The sequence below is a fragment of the Labrus mixtus genome, chromosome 15 (genome assembly GCF_963584025.1).
Source record: "Labrus mixtus chromosome 15, fLabMix1.1, whole genome shotgun sequence".
NCBI classification, from domain to species: domain Eukaryota; kingdom Metazoa; phylum Chordata; class Actinopteri; order Labriformes; family Labridae; genus Labrus; species Labrus mixtus.
Window position 1 is genome coordinate 6,412,175 of NC_083626.1, and position 14,613 is coordinate 6,426,787.

General features: G+C 38.8%; 2 protein-coding genes across 2 annotated transcripts; one reads left to right on the plus strand and one right to left on the minus strand.

Annotated features, from left to right (window-relative positions):
- The first annotated feature begins 1,385 nt into the window (after window positions 1–1,385).
- On the plus strand, window positions 1,386–7,783 carry otud3 (OTU deubiquitinase 3). The gene is made up of 8 exons (XM_061057330.1): window positions 1,386–1,493; window positions 2,716–3,021; window positions 3,577–3,725; window positions 4,257–4,369; window positions 4,475–4,597; window positions 4,962–5,094; window positions 5,329–5,522; window positions 7,075–7,783. The coding sequence occupies exons 2-8, from the start codon at window positions 2,816–2,818 to the stop codon at window positions 7,237–7,239; spliced, it is 1,083 nt and encodes a 360-aa protein (XP_060913313.1). The 5' UTR covers window positions 1,386–1,493; window positions 2,716–2,815; the 3' UTR covers window positions 7,240–7,783.
- Window positions 7,784–9,531: 1,748 nt separating this feature from the next.
- Window positions 9,532–13,072, minus strand: bcas2 (BCAS2 pre-mRNA processing factor). The gene is made up of 7 exons (XM_061058419.1): window positions 12,872–13,072; window positions 11,374–11,466; window positions 11,211–11,281; window positions 10,796–10,957; window positions 10,652–10,702; window positions 10,485–10,565; window positions 9,532–10,390 (listed from the first exon to the last, which is right to left on the minus strand). The coding sequence occupies exons 1-7, from the start codon at window positions 12,962–12,964 to the stop codon at window positions 10,264–10,266; spliced, it is 678 nt and encodes a 225-aa protein (XP_060914402.1). The 5' UTR covers window positions 12,965–13,072; the 3' UTR covers window positions 9,532–10,263.
- Between the last annotated feature and the right edge of the window lie 1,541 nt (window positions 13,073–14,613).

Genomic DNA, 14,613 nt, shown 5'->3' on the forward strand with positions numbered 1-14,613 from the left:
GAGTCTGAAAAATCTGTCATTTTAACTGGATAAACTGATGATTATAGTAGATTTGTTACTCTCTGCATTTAAATCTCAACAATCACCAGGAACTCCAATATCTGCAACTACGCTTGTGTTAAACCTGAAGGTGTCGGCTGGGCAATAAAGTCTTTTACTTATCACAGTTGTAAATTTTTATGTATTGGCTGTTTTTAAATAAGCGATGCAGCCTCTTTACGATTTGAGCATTAAGTTGATTTGGCAGAATCTAGTTTTTCCATCGTTAAGTGTACACGTTTTTCTCATATTGGGTACAAATAACCTACAGGGCCTTGTCAAAACAAAAACCTTTACCTATGGACTAAGATTGCAAGTTTTGCTAAAAGGAGCATCATGCATTTAAGTAACATTGTGAAATCAGTTGACATAATGTACTATTTTAATTTTATATCAATGTGAAATTGCCCTTCCTAATGGTTTTATGTGCCCTGCTGGACTGACACACATACACACATTATGAATGATATATTGTCCACGCTTGGTTGACTGCTCCTCTGTTTCACTCAGGTGACTGACGCTGATTGCTGCACATGCACACATGCATGGATAGCCTTAAGGCCATTACATCTGTGCACACACAATGCCATCACTCACTGGGGTCTATAGTGAACCACACAACAACTGACATCTGCTGATGAATCTGATGAATGTCCTTGTTCTTTTAGGCCAGCTGGTTTGGTAAAGAAATGTATTTTTTCCACATTTAGGAAATGGAACAGTCTTTCTGCCTCCTGCTGTTTTCTGATGCAGTTTTATGTCTTGAGGCGATGTTTTTTTGTCTCAGTGTGTCTGCTGTTCTTTTAACATAGCAAACATCCTGTTTATTGCTTCCCAGCCCACGCCTCCCCCACATTATCTTAACTGTGTGGAGTCATCAGAAGTTATTGGTTGGTGGAGAGTAGATTTTTAAGAGTTTCAGGAGAGCAGAAGGTGGAGTGATTTTTCAGAAGCAACATTTCTTTCAAAAACGTAGCTCAGCCTCCTACCTTGTCCTGAGTCACAGTCTGCAATATAGAATGACTCAGAGCCGTTTTTGACTTGTCACTATTATCACAGAGATAGATAGATAGGTACATAACTACATAGATAGATACATAGATGGATATGTAGATACATACATAGATATACACATAGATACATAAATAGGTAGAAGATCCACATACACATATATACATACATAGATATATATAAGATAGATAGAGGTTATGTGCACGATATTTTTGGGGGCTGTAGTAACCACAGACATTTTGTTTTAATGTAAAGAAAAATACTGCTGCAATTTCACATTGACTCTGCTGTTTGGCCAATCCCAGCCTCCGTACGTCATGACGTTCGTAGACCTACGTATGCGGAACTTCAGTTGTAAACAAGAAACGGACAATCACTACATTTAACTTCCGAGTCGATAAAACGAAACATACTTGAATCGTATTGAACAACGATTTTTAAAGGTGAGCACATGTCACCCAGTGCGCAGTGTTAGTCAGTTTCTTGGTATGTGTAAAATAATAGGAAGGGGTTTATGATTTATTACGTAACTACCGTCGATATCCAGACGGTGAATGCTAGCTAGCTGTAAGCTAACAGCTAGCCGCGGATACCACTCCGTTTGTTTCAGTCAAAGAGTCTCATTACTTACATTACATTACAGTACTACATTACTTTATAACAGCGAGTCACTGCGACGTAGTTACTACAACTATTAAGTCGTTAGCTATCCGTATAACTTGTCGTTTTGATATAATGTAAAGCTACAATGTCCTGATGAACAGGGTAACATAACGCTATTGTTTCAGCGTCATGTCAAAGTTTATCTCTAAATGTTAATGAAATATCTCAAATATCTTCAACAAGTGACCAGCTAGCTGAAGTAATTTATTATTAAATGATTCCGTAAGCTCCTTTAATGAAAACACGTAGTGTGGTGAAAGTCATACAGCGAGATTACACAGGATCAAATACATCATCCATATGTTGAGTTTTGTCTTTGAATTTAAATTTAAATTTGCCAGTACGCAATAGACAGAAAATATATAGTCCATGTATTATTAACTAAACATTTTATTTAAGAAATACAAATAGATTCAGTCCTTAATCCACATGTCAAATGTCATACAGGAACTTTTATTAACAGCCTGCTACATGTCAACATGTTCATGAAAAATTGCAACAAAAAAACTACCATCTTGTGAAATAAGATATCATGAATAAAAATACACCTTAAATAATATATGTAGATGGAAAATGTTCCTTTCCTGCATATGAAAATACAAACCGCTGTGACTTTTGTTGTACAGGCAGTTTTTGAGAGGCAGCTCTACAAATGAAACGTATAACTTTATTTTAATTAAACATAATCTATATTGATGTAAACTATATTGTCTTGCCCTGTATTTCATTTGAAAGCATATCTATATATCTTTAAAAACGATATATCGCCCAGCCTTATGTCCAACTGTAATTTATAGTCTAAGGATGTCAGCAGGAAAGTGTCAGACATTAGTTTGTCAAAATATCCTCATCAGGTACAGAAAATAGCTGATGTTTATATATTTTAAATAAGAGCTTCACAATAGATTATTTAGCTAAGGTTAACTTGATCTATGCCTATGTTTACGATGAATCTATTTGGAAAACTTTTCATCCCTCATCTCTGCTGTGTGTCTTTTAAAGAGACTTCACATCAGTGGCAGTTGTTGATGCAAGTGCCGGCTCTTTCCTGTAAGAAGACATATTTGGGTGTTGTTGGCCCACTGTTAAGGCCGCAGCCAAAATGTCAAGGAAACAGACACAGAAACATGTGCGAAGCAACAAAAAGAGCGATTTGGAACGCAAGAGGGACGAGCGAGCAGCAAGACAGGCCATCGCAAAGGACCGCAAGAACAGACCTCAGGATTGTGATGAGGGAGCCGAGTTTGTCAGTTTCTCCAATCAGCTCCAAGCGCTTGGGCTCAGGCTGAGAGAAGTTCCTGGAGACGGGTAAGACTCAAAAAGAGATTGTAGTGTCTTGTAGTACACTGTCACCTTTTGTATATTCCTCTACCATGACTGGAACAACTGTCTCTTCTACAATTAAGGACATAATGTCTTTATGGGCCAAGTTGAACTCTCCTGAGCCCACAGTCAGCAGCTTTATGGCTGCTGCTTATTAAAGACAAATGTAACTAGAACCATGATTTGACATTCCACACCTTTGTTAAAAAATATACTGAACTTAAAATAACAATTCTAGCAGTATGGTTCTATTTAAGATTGGAATATATTAAGTTCTCTTAAGCTTGTGAAATGTGATTTTAATGGATTAGCTATCAGTCATGTTCGCTAATTGGGGGAAAGTTTTGGTGCCTTATGACAAGCCTGTCAATTGAAGCCACCGATACCTAGAAATGTGCCAACAAATGCCTACTCAAATATATGCATTAGTGGAATACAAGCCCCGGATGTTAACAGAGCAGACCTTCCTTAATTCTTCCAAAAACGTTTACAATGACTCATTGTGTAGATTAACAAGTATCTGTCCCTTTTCTCTCGCAGGAACTGCCTGTTCAGAGCTTTGGGCGACCAGTTAGAGGGTCACTCCCGGGGTCACCTGCGGCTTCGGCAAGAGACTGTCCAGTATATGATGTCCCATCGTCAAGACTTTGAACCCTTTGTGGAGGATGACGTTCCCTTTACACAGCACTGTAAGAAAATGACCCAGTGGTTGATTTTGAGGTATAAAAAATAGATTTTCTCAGATACAGATAGAGCCCTTCCTTGTTAGCAATTGACTATTTGTCATTTTACTTTATGATGGATGTTTATTGATATGAATTTCACCACAACAATGCAGTGACCCCTGGTGGCCATCGGTACTGCTTGCAATGGAGTCACTGCTGCTGTGTAATGAATGATCATTTCTCCCTTTCAGTAATTAAAGGAAGGAAAAAATTTGCTGTGGTATCACTGTATGATGTGGTATCCCCTCAATGATTTTTTTTTTTATTATTCTTGACTGATTTTGACAACTTGTTCAAAATTCCTTACAATTTAAATATTCATATCCGTTTTTATAAGTAATTTAGAAATGGGAAAAATTGGAAATGACAGTTAGGAGAATAACAAATTTAAGGAGGTTCACTCGATCTGCTTTGGTGCGGGTCAGAGAAGAAGTGTGTGATTACAGGTCAAGATTTTCCTCTGAGTAATGTGTTTTCATATTTTTCTCTATCCAGTGTCCAACCTCTCTCAACCCGGTACCTTTGCTGGCAACGATGCTATTGTTGCCTTTGCTCGCAGCCAACAGGTGAAAGTGGTCATCCATCAGCTCAACACACCACTGTGGGAGGTAGGGACTGAGGCACAGGCAAAGACCTTCAAATGTTATCACATAGTCTGAGGTGCTGTTATGATGTGAAATCTAATACTGTTTTGGCACACCTTCTCATTGCAGATAAACGGTGCAGAGAAGCAGGTGTGCATAGAGCTACATATTGCTTACCGTTATGGAGATCATTATGACAGTGTGAGGCGAACTGGGGACAACTCTGAGAGTCCTGCTCAGCTCCGCATAGAGGTAAGTAAGAGTGTAAAGCATTCATTCACAGATTTGACAACTCTTTAACTTGAACAACTATTCCCATCATGTCGTCTCTTTGACCAGCTGAATGGATGCCCTTTCTTCCAGGGATACTGTACCAGTATATCAGGGAAAGAAAAATTACCTCTCATCTCCTATAGCTGAAATCATTTAATAAATCCCTGACCTTTAGATGTAGGGAGTGGATTTAAGTATGCTTTATTGTTCGAAGCACATTATAACCCTATTTTGAGTTGTAATATATAAAAGTTATTACTATTATCATTATAATTGTGGTACATCTTTTGAGGCATACGCTACTGAAATGACTCTGAAGTGTTCTTGCTTTTGCTTCCTATAGAATCTGCAGAACTCACGAGGACAGCAGCGTGAGTTCGGTGACGGTCAGAGGGACAGACAGAAAAACCCGTCTCCCACAGCCTCAGAGGAGGACAACGTGATCCTGAGCTCCATCAAGAATCGAGGAATCCAGGGTCAGAAGTTACTCTTGACTCATTAGCTGCAGGAATAATATGACTGTCAGGGCAAAAGTGAAAAACTAGGAACCAACTTTATGACAAACTTCATAACCATTGTGCCTTCCAAGGTTGTCTATTAAGCTAAAATTCCCTTTTGTTCCTACGAAGATTGTAGCCTGTATTAACAGTAATGATCACGTAATATGTAATGTCTTTTTCATGTGTTTGTATGTCTGTCTTCATCCTCAGGTGATGAGGAGAACCTGCTCCAGTTGAGCGCAGCAACAATCAATGCTGAGTGGCTTGTTGGCTCCATGCTGGGCCAGTCCTGCCAGGGTCAGTGTGACTCAGGATCCTGTGCAGCCTGCAGAGATGCAGCTCCAGACTGCAGTGAGCAAATACCGCCTGTAGAGGGCAGTAACTTACAACCACAAAAACCCAAGGTAGACCCACCCGTTACCCAGACAGTCAAGACAAATTACAGTTTCTATCACTTGTTTTGGCTCAATTCTTGAATGACAGCTGAAAATCAATCTGTAAAATTCTTCATCACATTTATTTACTTGCAAATCACAAAGGAACAATTTAAAGTCTTTCCAACCAGTTGCAGTTCTATGATTTGATCAATTTTGAATCTATATGATTTTGTGATCATAACTTAATTAACCGTTGTTGTGTGACCCTACAAAGGTCCCCACATAATGTATGAAAAAAATAGTTATTTTGCTTTACAAAAAGAAATGTGAAAATTTGAAGAGATACATGCTTAAAGGTATTGCGTGACTTACACTCTGCAGAATAACAAAAGTATTTTGCAGCAGGTATAGGATGTTTTTTAAAGGGCATTTTCAGTGCTCAGAACTTTAAAAGTGTCTCTTGAAATCTGCCAAAGAAATTGAGGAAAAAATGTAGTTGCAATTAGAGGTGGGCGATTTGGGAAAAATATCACATCACATTTTTTTTTTTGGCAAAATCACGATCACGATTTTATCACGATTTTTTTCATACTGATCTTTAGACAAATTTGTAAGTTACTGACCAGTTCAACCAAACTTATTTCCCTGTATAATGTTTTTAAATGCACAAAAACTGCGCTGACAAGTTTAATCTATTTGAAAAAAATATTTGTAGGAGTTCTGGAGGTCTCTCACCCAGAACATCTTTAGCAACAGAAATGTCTTTCCCTCAATTTGATCAATATTTATGCAGAATCTGAAGGTTTTCCTCACCACTTTGAAATGATGATTTAGTTATGTGTCCTCTTTTTATGTTCATCAGGAACATTTTCACGCAGTGATGCACTCATTTAAAAACAGACAGACAGTCACCATGGTTACTCACTCTCACCTGCATGCTGCTTTGTAACGTCATTTAGTGTAATCCCTATAGGTTCCGTTATCACAACAGGTGAGCCTCGGGTGGAGAGGCTTGATAAGTAACTTATAAAAACTGAGAGAGAGCAGAAAACACTGACAGCAACATTTTAAACACCAGGGTTATATCTCCACTCACTGTCTGTCTGAGCTCCGCCCTGTCTGTCTCTGACTGTTAACGTCTCTCCGGCTCGTATAACAGTTTCTTGTGTCGCTATCTGAGATGTAAACTTAACTGTGCAAACTATGCGGTTAAGTTAACTGTTGTTCACGGCTCTCGGTTTGGAAAAATATCAGAACAGTTGCATATAACCGGGATGGAGTTGTTTTTGCGGACTTCACTCTTAAATTTCGTTTTCACTGCTGCGGAGCAGACGGGGGGGAGACGCGTCTGTGTCGGAGCATAAACTGCAGCATGATAGAATAAACACATTAGTCCGGTTCTACGATCTCTCTGCTTTGGCAGATCGTCAGCACGTTAAAATCCTTCACGATATAAGATCGTTATATCGCCCACCACTAGTTGCAATCAAAGGATTTCTGTTATTTTAGATTTCACATCAACGTGTGCTGTTCTCATAACTGACCAGTCTTCATATGAAGTGAAATCTCTGTTTCTCAGGTTTCTAACAAGCAGAGGAAAGAGCAGCAGCGGCAAGAAAAGAAGAAGCGTCAGGAGGAGAGGCATCGGCAGAAGTTTCTCCAGAGTAAAGAGGGTCAGGACCAGAACCAGAACCTGCCGGATGCTGTTACTTTAGTACCGGCTCTCAACACTCTCAGTATATAAACTGGAGCATGGCCAAAATAACCTTCTGCTACTCTAGCTACCGGTGGCTGACGCTGTCCACAACGTTTTGCACATAGAATTGATTCAGTCACAGTAGATGACTTTTCCTAAAGACGACCCTATAGTTCTTTGCAAATGGTATAACAGTGCCTGCAAACTTGTGTGTGAGTGTGTGTGTGTGTGTGTGAGGTGTGTGAAAGTTGTAAAAGGGAGAGAGCATGACATTCAGTGTTTTTGTGGGATCTCGATTGAGCTCAATCCCCGGTTGACGTTGGTTTCAAGTAGAAACTCCTCCCATCTGGTTTACCCACCACATTACTTTTCTACGCAGGACGACCGGCTTTCCATGATAATCATGCAGATACTCTCAAGCTGCTGGGCTTTTTTTTTTCTCATTTGCCACAGAGCGAGTTAGCGTTCATTCAGATGTTCAGATCACTCCATTGTTTCGATCTGACCAAGAACAAAGTGGTGGAAGAGCGGCAGATGAATGGTTGTTATGCACACTGTGTACAAAATGTGGCAATAAATAATATTAATAATACATTGATCTATTTTCTGTTCTTGTGTGACCTAGAGGGTTTTTAAGTTAGAGGTCAGTTAATTTGAGTAAATTATCAGACATTTTCATCGTGTTGACTTGTAGAATATAATACTCTCTCTTTTATATAAATTCTCCTCTAGTGTATAAGCAAATTCATCGTACACATGACAGAACAGACAATATTTTAGCAAAAGGGCAGAGGTTTCATCACAAAGCGACATGTTGTGTAACTCCACTGATGTGTTCCAGCGAAATGATTTAAATAGACGACAGCAGTTGTTCCAAAAAATAATGGATGAAATTAAACGCTCGGAGTCCGCCAACCAATCAAAATCTGTACTGCTAAAAAACACCAAAAGTACTTTAGTTGAAGTTCTACCACCAATCAGGGACTTTTATGTGGTTTTTAATTAACGTCCCTGAAACATAATTAAGGCCCTGTCCCTGTGGTGGAAACCCAGTGGGCTCCCCTGAAGGTTCTTAGTCCCACACGGCTGTTGACACGATGCAAATACTTCTAGTCGTGCATTTCTGTCTAAAACTGGATTCATCACACTTTAAAGTGTCTTTAGTCGGCTTCCCTTCATAAGAGCCGCTGCCTTGTACGTGCACTCACTATCAGAATATGAACTCTGTGAAACTGTTACTTTAGATAAAGCCTGTGGTAGTGTGTGTTCATATAATATAATAATCTTTTAGTGGGATAACATTTTAGAGATTTAACACTTTACATATTTTACAACAGGAGAACAAAGAATGTCTGATGGACTATTTGACTGGCAGTTTCTTGGAGAATGTGTAATTATTAAGCCAAGGTAGATGAATGACAGAAAGCCCAACCGCTGGAAACACTACGCTTATATCCACTTACACTATTCTTATGGTTCAGATAGTTGAACTGAAACATTTTCTAACAGGTGATTAGGCCTCCAACTCTTGGCATGTTGATATTTTTGACATTGTTTTTTAGACGTTTTCTGTCTTACATTTTAGGTTTTAATGTGTCATACTTTAGCCCTGTGCCATTACTGCAGGTGGGGATACTTTCAGTTATCTGTTGACTAGAAGCTGCCCGTTTATCACATCAAGTGGGATTGCGATTTGAATATACTTTTCATATGAATCAATAAACAAGCCGGCTGCATGAAGGTAGAGTAGACATAGTAAAATAAGAACTGAGCAGAAAAGGAAAGTCACTGTGGTAGGAGAGAACAGATTTGCAATCATAAACAGAATCCTTACAATAAGCTACAAATGTTAGCTGTGTGGAAATTAGAAAATTAACATTTCACTCCTGCCATTAAGATGAAAAACAATTATGATAGTTTCTAGAAAGAGAAAAGAGTAACTATTTGTTTTAACATTACACTTTATCATTTTATAAAAGCTGCTTATGACGCAACGAGATGTTATGCCTTTGTGAGATACAAACTCATGGGGCAGCTGTGACTCAGTTGGTAGAGTCAGCTGTCTCTCAACCCGAAGGTCGGGGGTTTGATCCCCAGCTTCGGCAGCAACATGTCTGATGTGTCCTTGTGCAAGACACTTAACCCCCTCTGCTTCATCGGCAGTGTATGCATGTGTTTAAATGGGATTGCTTACTTCTGATGGCCACTTGACACAGCAACCTCTGCCACCAGTGTGTGAATATGTAGGTGTGACCTGCGGGGTAAAAGTGAGCAGTCAGAGGAGTAGAAAAGACATTACTTCACAAGAAGTTCTGTAATTCATTCTTTCGACGAACAGGATTTGTTAAAAATGTTTATTTTATTACAACATCATATAAAATGGTATGAACGGGAGTCAAAGCAGAGCACAGAGAAACTATTTTGTCGTGACAGACTTGACCAAATATCGATACTCGTGTGTGTTGGTACGTCGCCTGAGAGTGAAACATACATGCTGGTGAATTCAGTCTTAAGAGGGACTAGTAACTTTTACTGGATGTAATTCATGGAATAATCTTCATGCAAATGCTACAGGTAGCTCAAGAAGGAAACCAGTAAGTTCAGGTACATGGTGTTCATTTCTACATACAAAAGTTAGCATGACTTGCTGCTGGTCATACCAGACCCATGTTCGGCTGTAAAGATGTTTTATTGCATATACATTTCACTCTTATTTGTAGGAGGATCAACAATTTATATCCTGTTGCAAATCATACATATTCTCAATTTAAACATGTATACTGTCAAAAGGTATGGCTGCATTAAACCATATTCCACTTCTGTTTTTACAGTGGCATTCTAGATGTGATTTCTGGTCATGTGTGTTGTCACTGAGGTTTCTAGGAAGCTCATTCTGAATGTCAAAGTTACTTGATGATACAGTTCAACATGAAATCTCCTCTATACAGGTAACCTGCTCCACTTGGGTTGTGTCTTAATCCAGTCAGACTTTTGGAAACAAGAAGACATTAATGAGCTTCAAAGTTCATCTGTTTGTGTTTGGGTGTCATTTGAGAGTGAAAGCCGGGGGCTCTAGAAGTCCTGTCGGATGTTCTCCTTGTTCTCGTCCCCCTGCTGCTGTCTGAGTGTTGATATTTCGTTCTCCAGATGGATGATGGCTCGCTCGATCTCATAGTTCTTACTGACCAGGGACACCCAGCTGTTATGGGGAAACACACAGATGTTTTAGAGGAAAGTGTAACCTACATTTTACCCCATGCACGTTAAACTAATAAACTCTTCAAAGAACATACTTGGACTCCAGCTCTCGCAGTTTGGCTCCCCCTGCCAACTGATCATTCTTACGCTGCCAGTTTAAATCTTGTATTTGCTTCCTGCAAAACAAAACAAAAAATTCTTATAAGCTTATAAATCTTATTTCACAACACTTATATGACACAAATGTTCCTGTGATTGTCACCTGAATTTCTGTAGTTCCTTCTGAGCCATTTCAATCATGAAGGCCAAGTTACTGAAGAGGAAAAATAGGACAAAATGTTAAGCAGTCTGGAGATTTCTTATCAAGCAGTGACTTGACTGTGAGAGACATGCTGCTGTCACATACTCGTTGTAGACTTTCCATGCGTTGGTGCCGTACTGCGACATGAGCTCCAGATTCTCAATGCGCACCGCCTGGTGCTCCAGCTGGGCCATCGAATTGTTTACACACTCCTGCCATGCTGTGATGTCATTCTTCTGTCCTGCTGAAGGTGCTGGCAACTCGTATCTACACATGAAATTAAAAAAAAAAATCAACAAATGTAGCCACACAGAAAAAACAGCAGCAGTGAATAACAGTTATCCAAAATATCAGTCAATTATTTTTAATCGACCATAATAAGGAAATGCAATCTTTAGGCTAAACTACGGTCAGCAGCATGTTGATCAGGAGTAATTGTGCATAACTGGATGTTGCTGTGTATGTATTAGCGGCCTAAAGAGACACATGTAAAGTTCCTCGTGCAGTGTTTATGTTTTACCTCTTCATGCTCAGGAGATCCATCGGCTGCCGAGCCGCCAGCCGCTCAAATTCATTCCTCATTATTTCTGTCTGAAGGGTGACAAGATGTAAGAAATGCTGTTACGTCTGTCTCTCTGTGTGAAGCAGGGAAGACATTTTATAAAGTCGGAGGCGTTTGTCACCTCAAAAGTAGAGAAGTCAGGTGTGGTAAGGTAGCTCAGGTAGTTCTTGGTCGGTCGATATCTTCTGGTCTCTTCCTCCACCAACGCTGCAGCCTGAGGGGGAACAAATAAAGACCATATCTTTTTCCACCCGAAAAAACACTGCAGCTTTCGAGACATTCACCTTTCTAATGTTGAAGCTCTGACATCAGAAAGCAGCTACTACAAAAAGGCACAGATTCAAATACTCTTTACTGAGCGCTCCATTAGCTACTTTCATTGTGATATTTAATGAAGCTGCTTTGAGATGTCAATTTAAGAAGTCAGGTGTGAGCCAAGCCATTAACCTTGGGGCGGCAGTAGCTCAGTCTCTAGGGACTTGGGCTGGGAAATGGAGGGTAGCTGATTCAAGTCCCAATTCAGACCATAATATGGAAGTTGGTTTGGTAGCTGGAGGGTTGCCAGGCCACCTCCCGAGCACTGCCGCAAAACCCCCAGCAGCCCCACCCAGACATCTCCCCACAAAAGCCTGTCCACAGGTCCTGTTTGTACATGAGTGTGAGAGAAGCATGTCTCTAAATAACAGAGTGTATGGCTATAACAATTAACTCTTAAATGCTAATAAATGATGACAAATTGACCATAGAATAATGCAAATACAACTGCAGATTGTAAAGGAAAACAAATGACAAGAAAAGCCCTCACTTTTTTAGTCTTCACTATAAATATTATTGTATTTTTCCTTACTGTTTTGAATATGCACTTGTGCTTTCTTACACTGAACAAAAAATATAAACGCAACACTTTTCAGGTACACCTGTGCAACAATCATGCTGTTTAATCAGTATCTTGATATGCCACACCTGTCAGGTGGATGGATTACCTCTGCAAAAGAGAAGTGCTCACTAACAGAGATTCAAACACATTGTGTAAACACTATCTCAGAGGAATAGTTCTTGTATGTATGTAAATGTGTTGCGTTAATATAACATAACATGTTCAGTGTATGTTAAAAGAAAATGCAAATATACGTCTTAGTAATGTAAAGGAGGACAAACTACAAGAAAAGCCCATGGTCTTTATTGACTGTATTATTAATGTAATCTAAATTGTCAGATTATGTTTATTTTTCTTTACATGTGCTTTGTATATATAATTATGACACTGTTTTCAAATTTTCTTGACCAATTAAAAAACACACCAACATTCCTGCTTATAAAGATACAAAAATAAATCACATTTATTTACTTATTTATCCACACGCAGAACAAACATCTACTCAGGAAGTTAACGTCAGAAGCTAATCTGAAACACAGAAGTTACCCAGCGTTGGCTAATTTATTGAACATGCCAAATATTAACACCGCTAATTAACCTCATAAATGTACTTTTGTTAATTGTTGTAGCCTCGTAAACTAAAATATAAAGAGTGTGCCTTGTGCATCTAGGTTAAAGCATGGTTAGCTAACATGCTGCGGATAGCAACCTCCAGGTGTAACACAAATAAATGTTTACTCACCGCTTCTCTGACACCTGCTGCATCATATCCTTGGTCAAAATATGGCAACGCATCGACAAACACTTCTCCAGCTACCGACGCCGTTCCGGCCATTTTTAATCAGTCTATATTATAACAGAGTTTGAAGTATTGTTTTGTCTCTCCAAGCTAAAGGAACTCCACCGCTAACCAACACTCCCGATTTCCGGTGTAGACTTTCAAAACAAAAGCATACAATGACCGTGAGTTTATGTTTGTTGACATCTAGTGTAGTGGAATGTAACTGCAGTTTGATGAAGCCAAGCTCCAAGGACAGATGTTAAATTGATAACCTATACCTGGACATTTTAATTCTGGAAAGTGTTTGATTAACTTTTGATTTTTTTATTGATGAATAGACATACGTTTACATTTCAACTTAATTGATTTAGCAGAATCCATAAACATGATATACTATCACCTTTAAAGCTTTTATGTTTCAGTACAGTACAGTTCTACAAGATTAGCCACGGTTATATTCTAAGCCTACAGATATATTATCTGTGTACGCAGCTGTGTACGCCATGATATTAAGGTTTGAAAAGAGGACAGTTATATAAGCCACACCTGCCCAAAATTGTTTCAACAGTGGAGGAAATTCTCATAAAATCCACCGGGTTTAAAGGTATTTTGGATGTGGACTGCTTATGTGCAAGAACCAGTTTAAATTCAAAATTGACCTCAGGTAAAAGAAAACAGAACTGATATGTACGAGCCTACTGTCACTTTGTGATGCAAGAATGAGCTTTAAGTGCAGTGTCCTTGTCTCTCGAACACCCTCTTCTCCATACGTTCTTGAAGAAGTACATGAAACATGAACCTACCTACCTATTTCGGACAGTATTATTTTTCAAGGCAACTCTCAAATATGCATTAAAACCCTCCATTTATGTCTAGTGTGGGGGAACCCAAGAGGGAACAACTCCTTGACATTTTGTAGAGTGACGGCAACATTAAAGACTATTTGCATACTCTTCAGATCTAATGCACCTTACCACACCATTGTTGACTCAGCAAAGAACTAGAGCACTATGGTATCATTAAGGACAAGGCCAACACTATAGGGTACCATTAAGGACAAGCTCTCCTTATTTACCAGTCGGCTTTCATCATGCTAATTCACATTGGTCTGGTTTTTCCCCCAACTGTCTGTTGAAATTGTCCCAGCTGTTTGACCTTTTCCATTCTTTTTCTGGTTCTAATGTAATAACAGCTTATAAAAGTTTTTACATTTGAACTACAAATCTATATAGCTCATGACCAGTTGGCTTATTTTTACTGAGAAAAATAAGCCAACTGAGCTAATTACACTTAAATTCCCTCCCTGGCCCTTCTTTGTCCTATTTGTGGAGGGATGGAAAAATTGCATCTTTAATGTGTGATGTATTGGCGATTATAAAAATCAATACATCACACATTATGTTACACAATATACAACAAATCTAAAAAAATAAAAAATAAAAAAAGATTGCATATAGACATAGTTGAACAGTGTTTACGTTGAATATACACTGGTAGGTATGCCTGATTCATTACTAAATCACAGGTGGTTCATTATCAATTTTGCAATACAAGTGTGCAATATTAACCTTAAAAACAAATAACAGTGTAATTATATAATGTGAAAAATATGTGTGCAATAACCTCAGGTGCAATAAGAGATAATAAGTGCAATAAGAAAACTTATTTATATTTTAATTTCAATGTACAGTGTTCCCCTTGTT

Bases quoted from the DNA above. Each gene is read 5' to 3' on its own strand.
- otud3 (XM_061057330.1), top strand. From the start codon at position 2,816: ATGTCAAGGAAACAGACACAGAAACATGTGCGAAGCAACAAAAAGAGC. The intron at 4,598-4,961 runs GTAAGTAAGAGT...TGCTTCCTATAG, and splicing joins CTGCTCAGCTCCGCATAGAG to AATCTGCAGAACTCACGAGG. The intron at 5,095-5,328 runs GTCAGAAGTTAC...CTTCATCCTCAG, and splicing joins CAAGAATCGAGGAATCCAGG to GTGATGAGGAGAACCTGCTC.
- bcas2 (XM_061058419.1), bottom strand. From the start codon at position 12,964: ATGGCCGGAACGGCGTCGGTAGCTGGAGAAGTGTTTGTCGATGCGTTG. The intron at 10,958-11,210 runs GTAAAACATAAA...TTTCATGTGTAG, and splicing joins GATCTCCTGAGCATGAAGAG to ATACGAGTTGCCAGCACCTT. The intron at 10,703-10,795 runs GTATGTGACAGC...TTTCCTCTTCAG, and splicing joins GCATGGAAAGTCTACAACGA to TAACTTGGCCTTCATGATTG.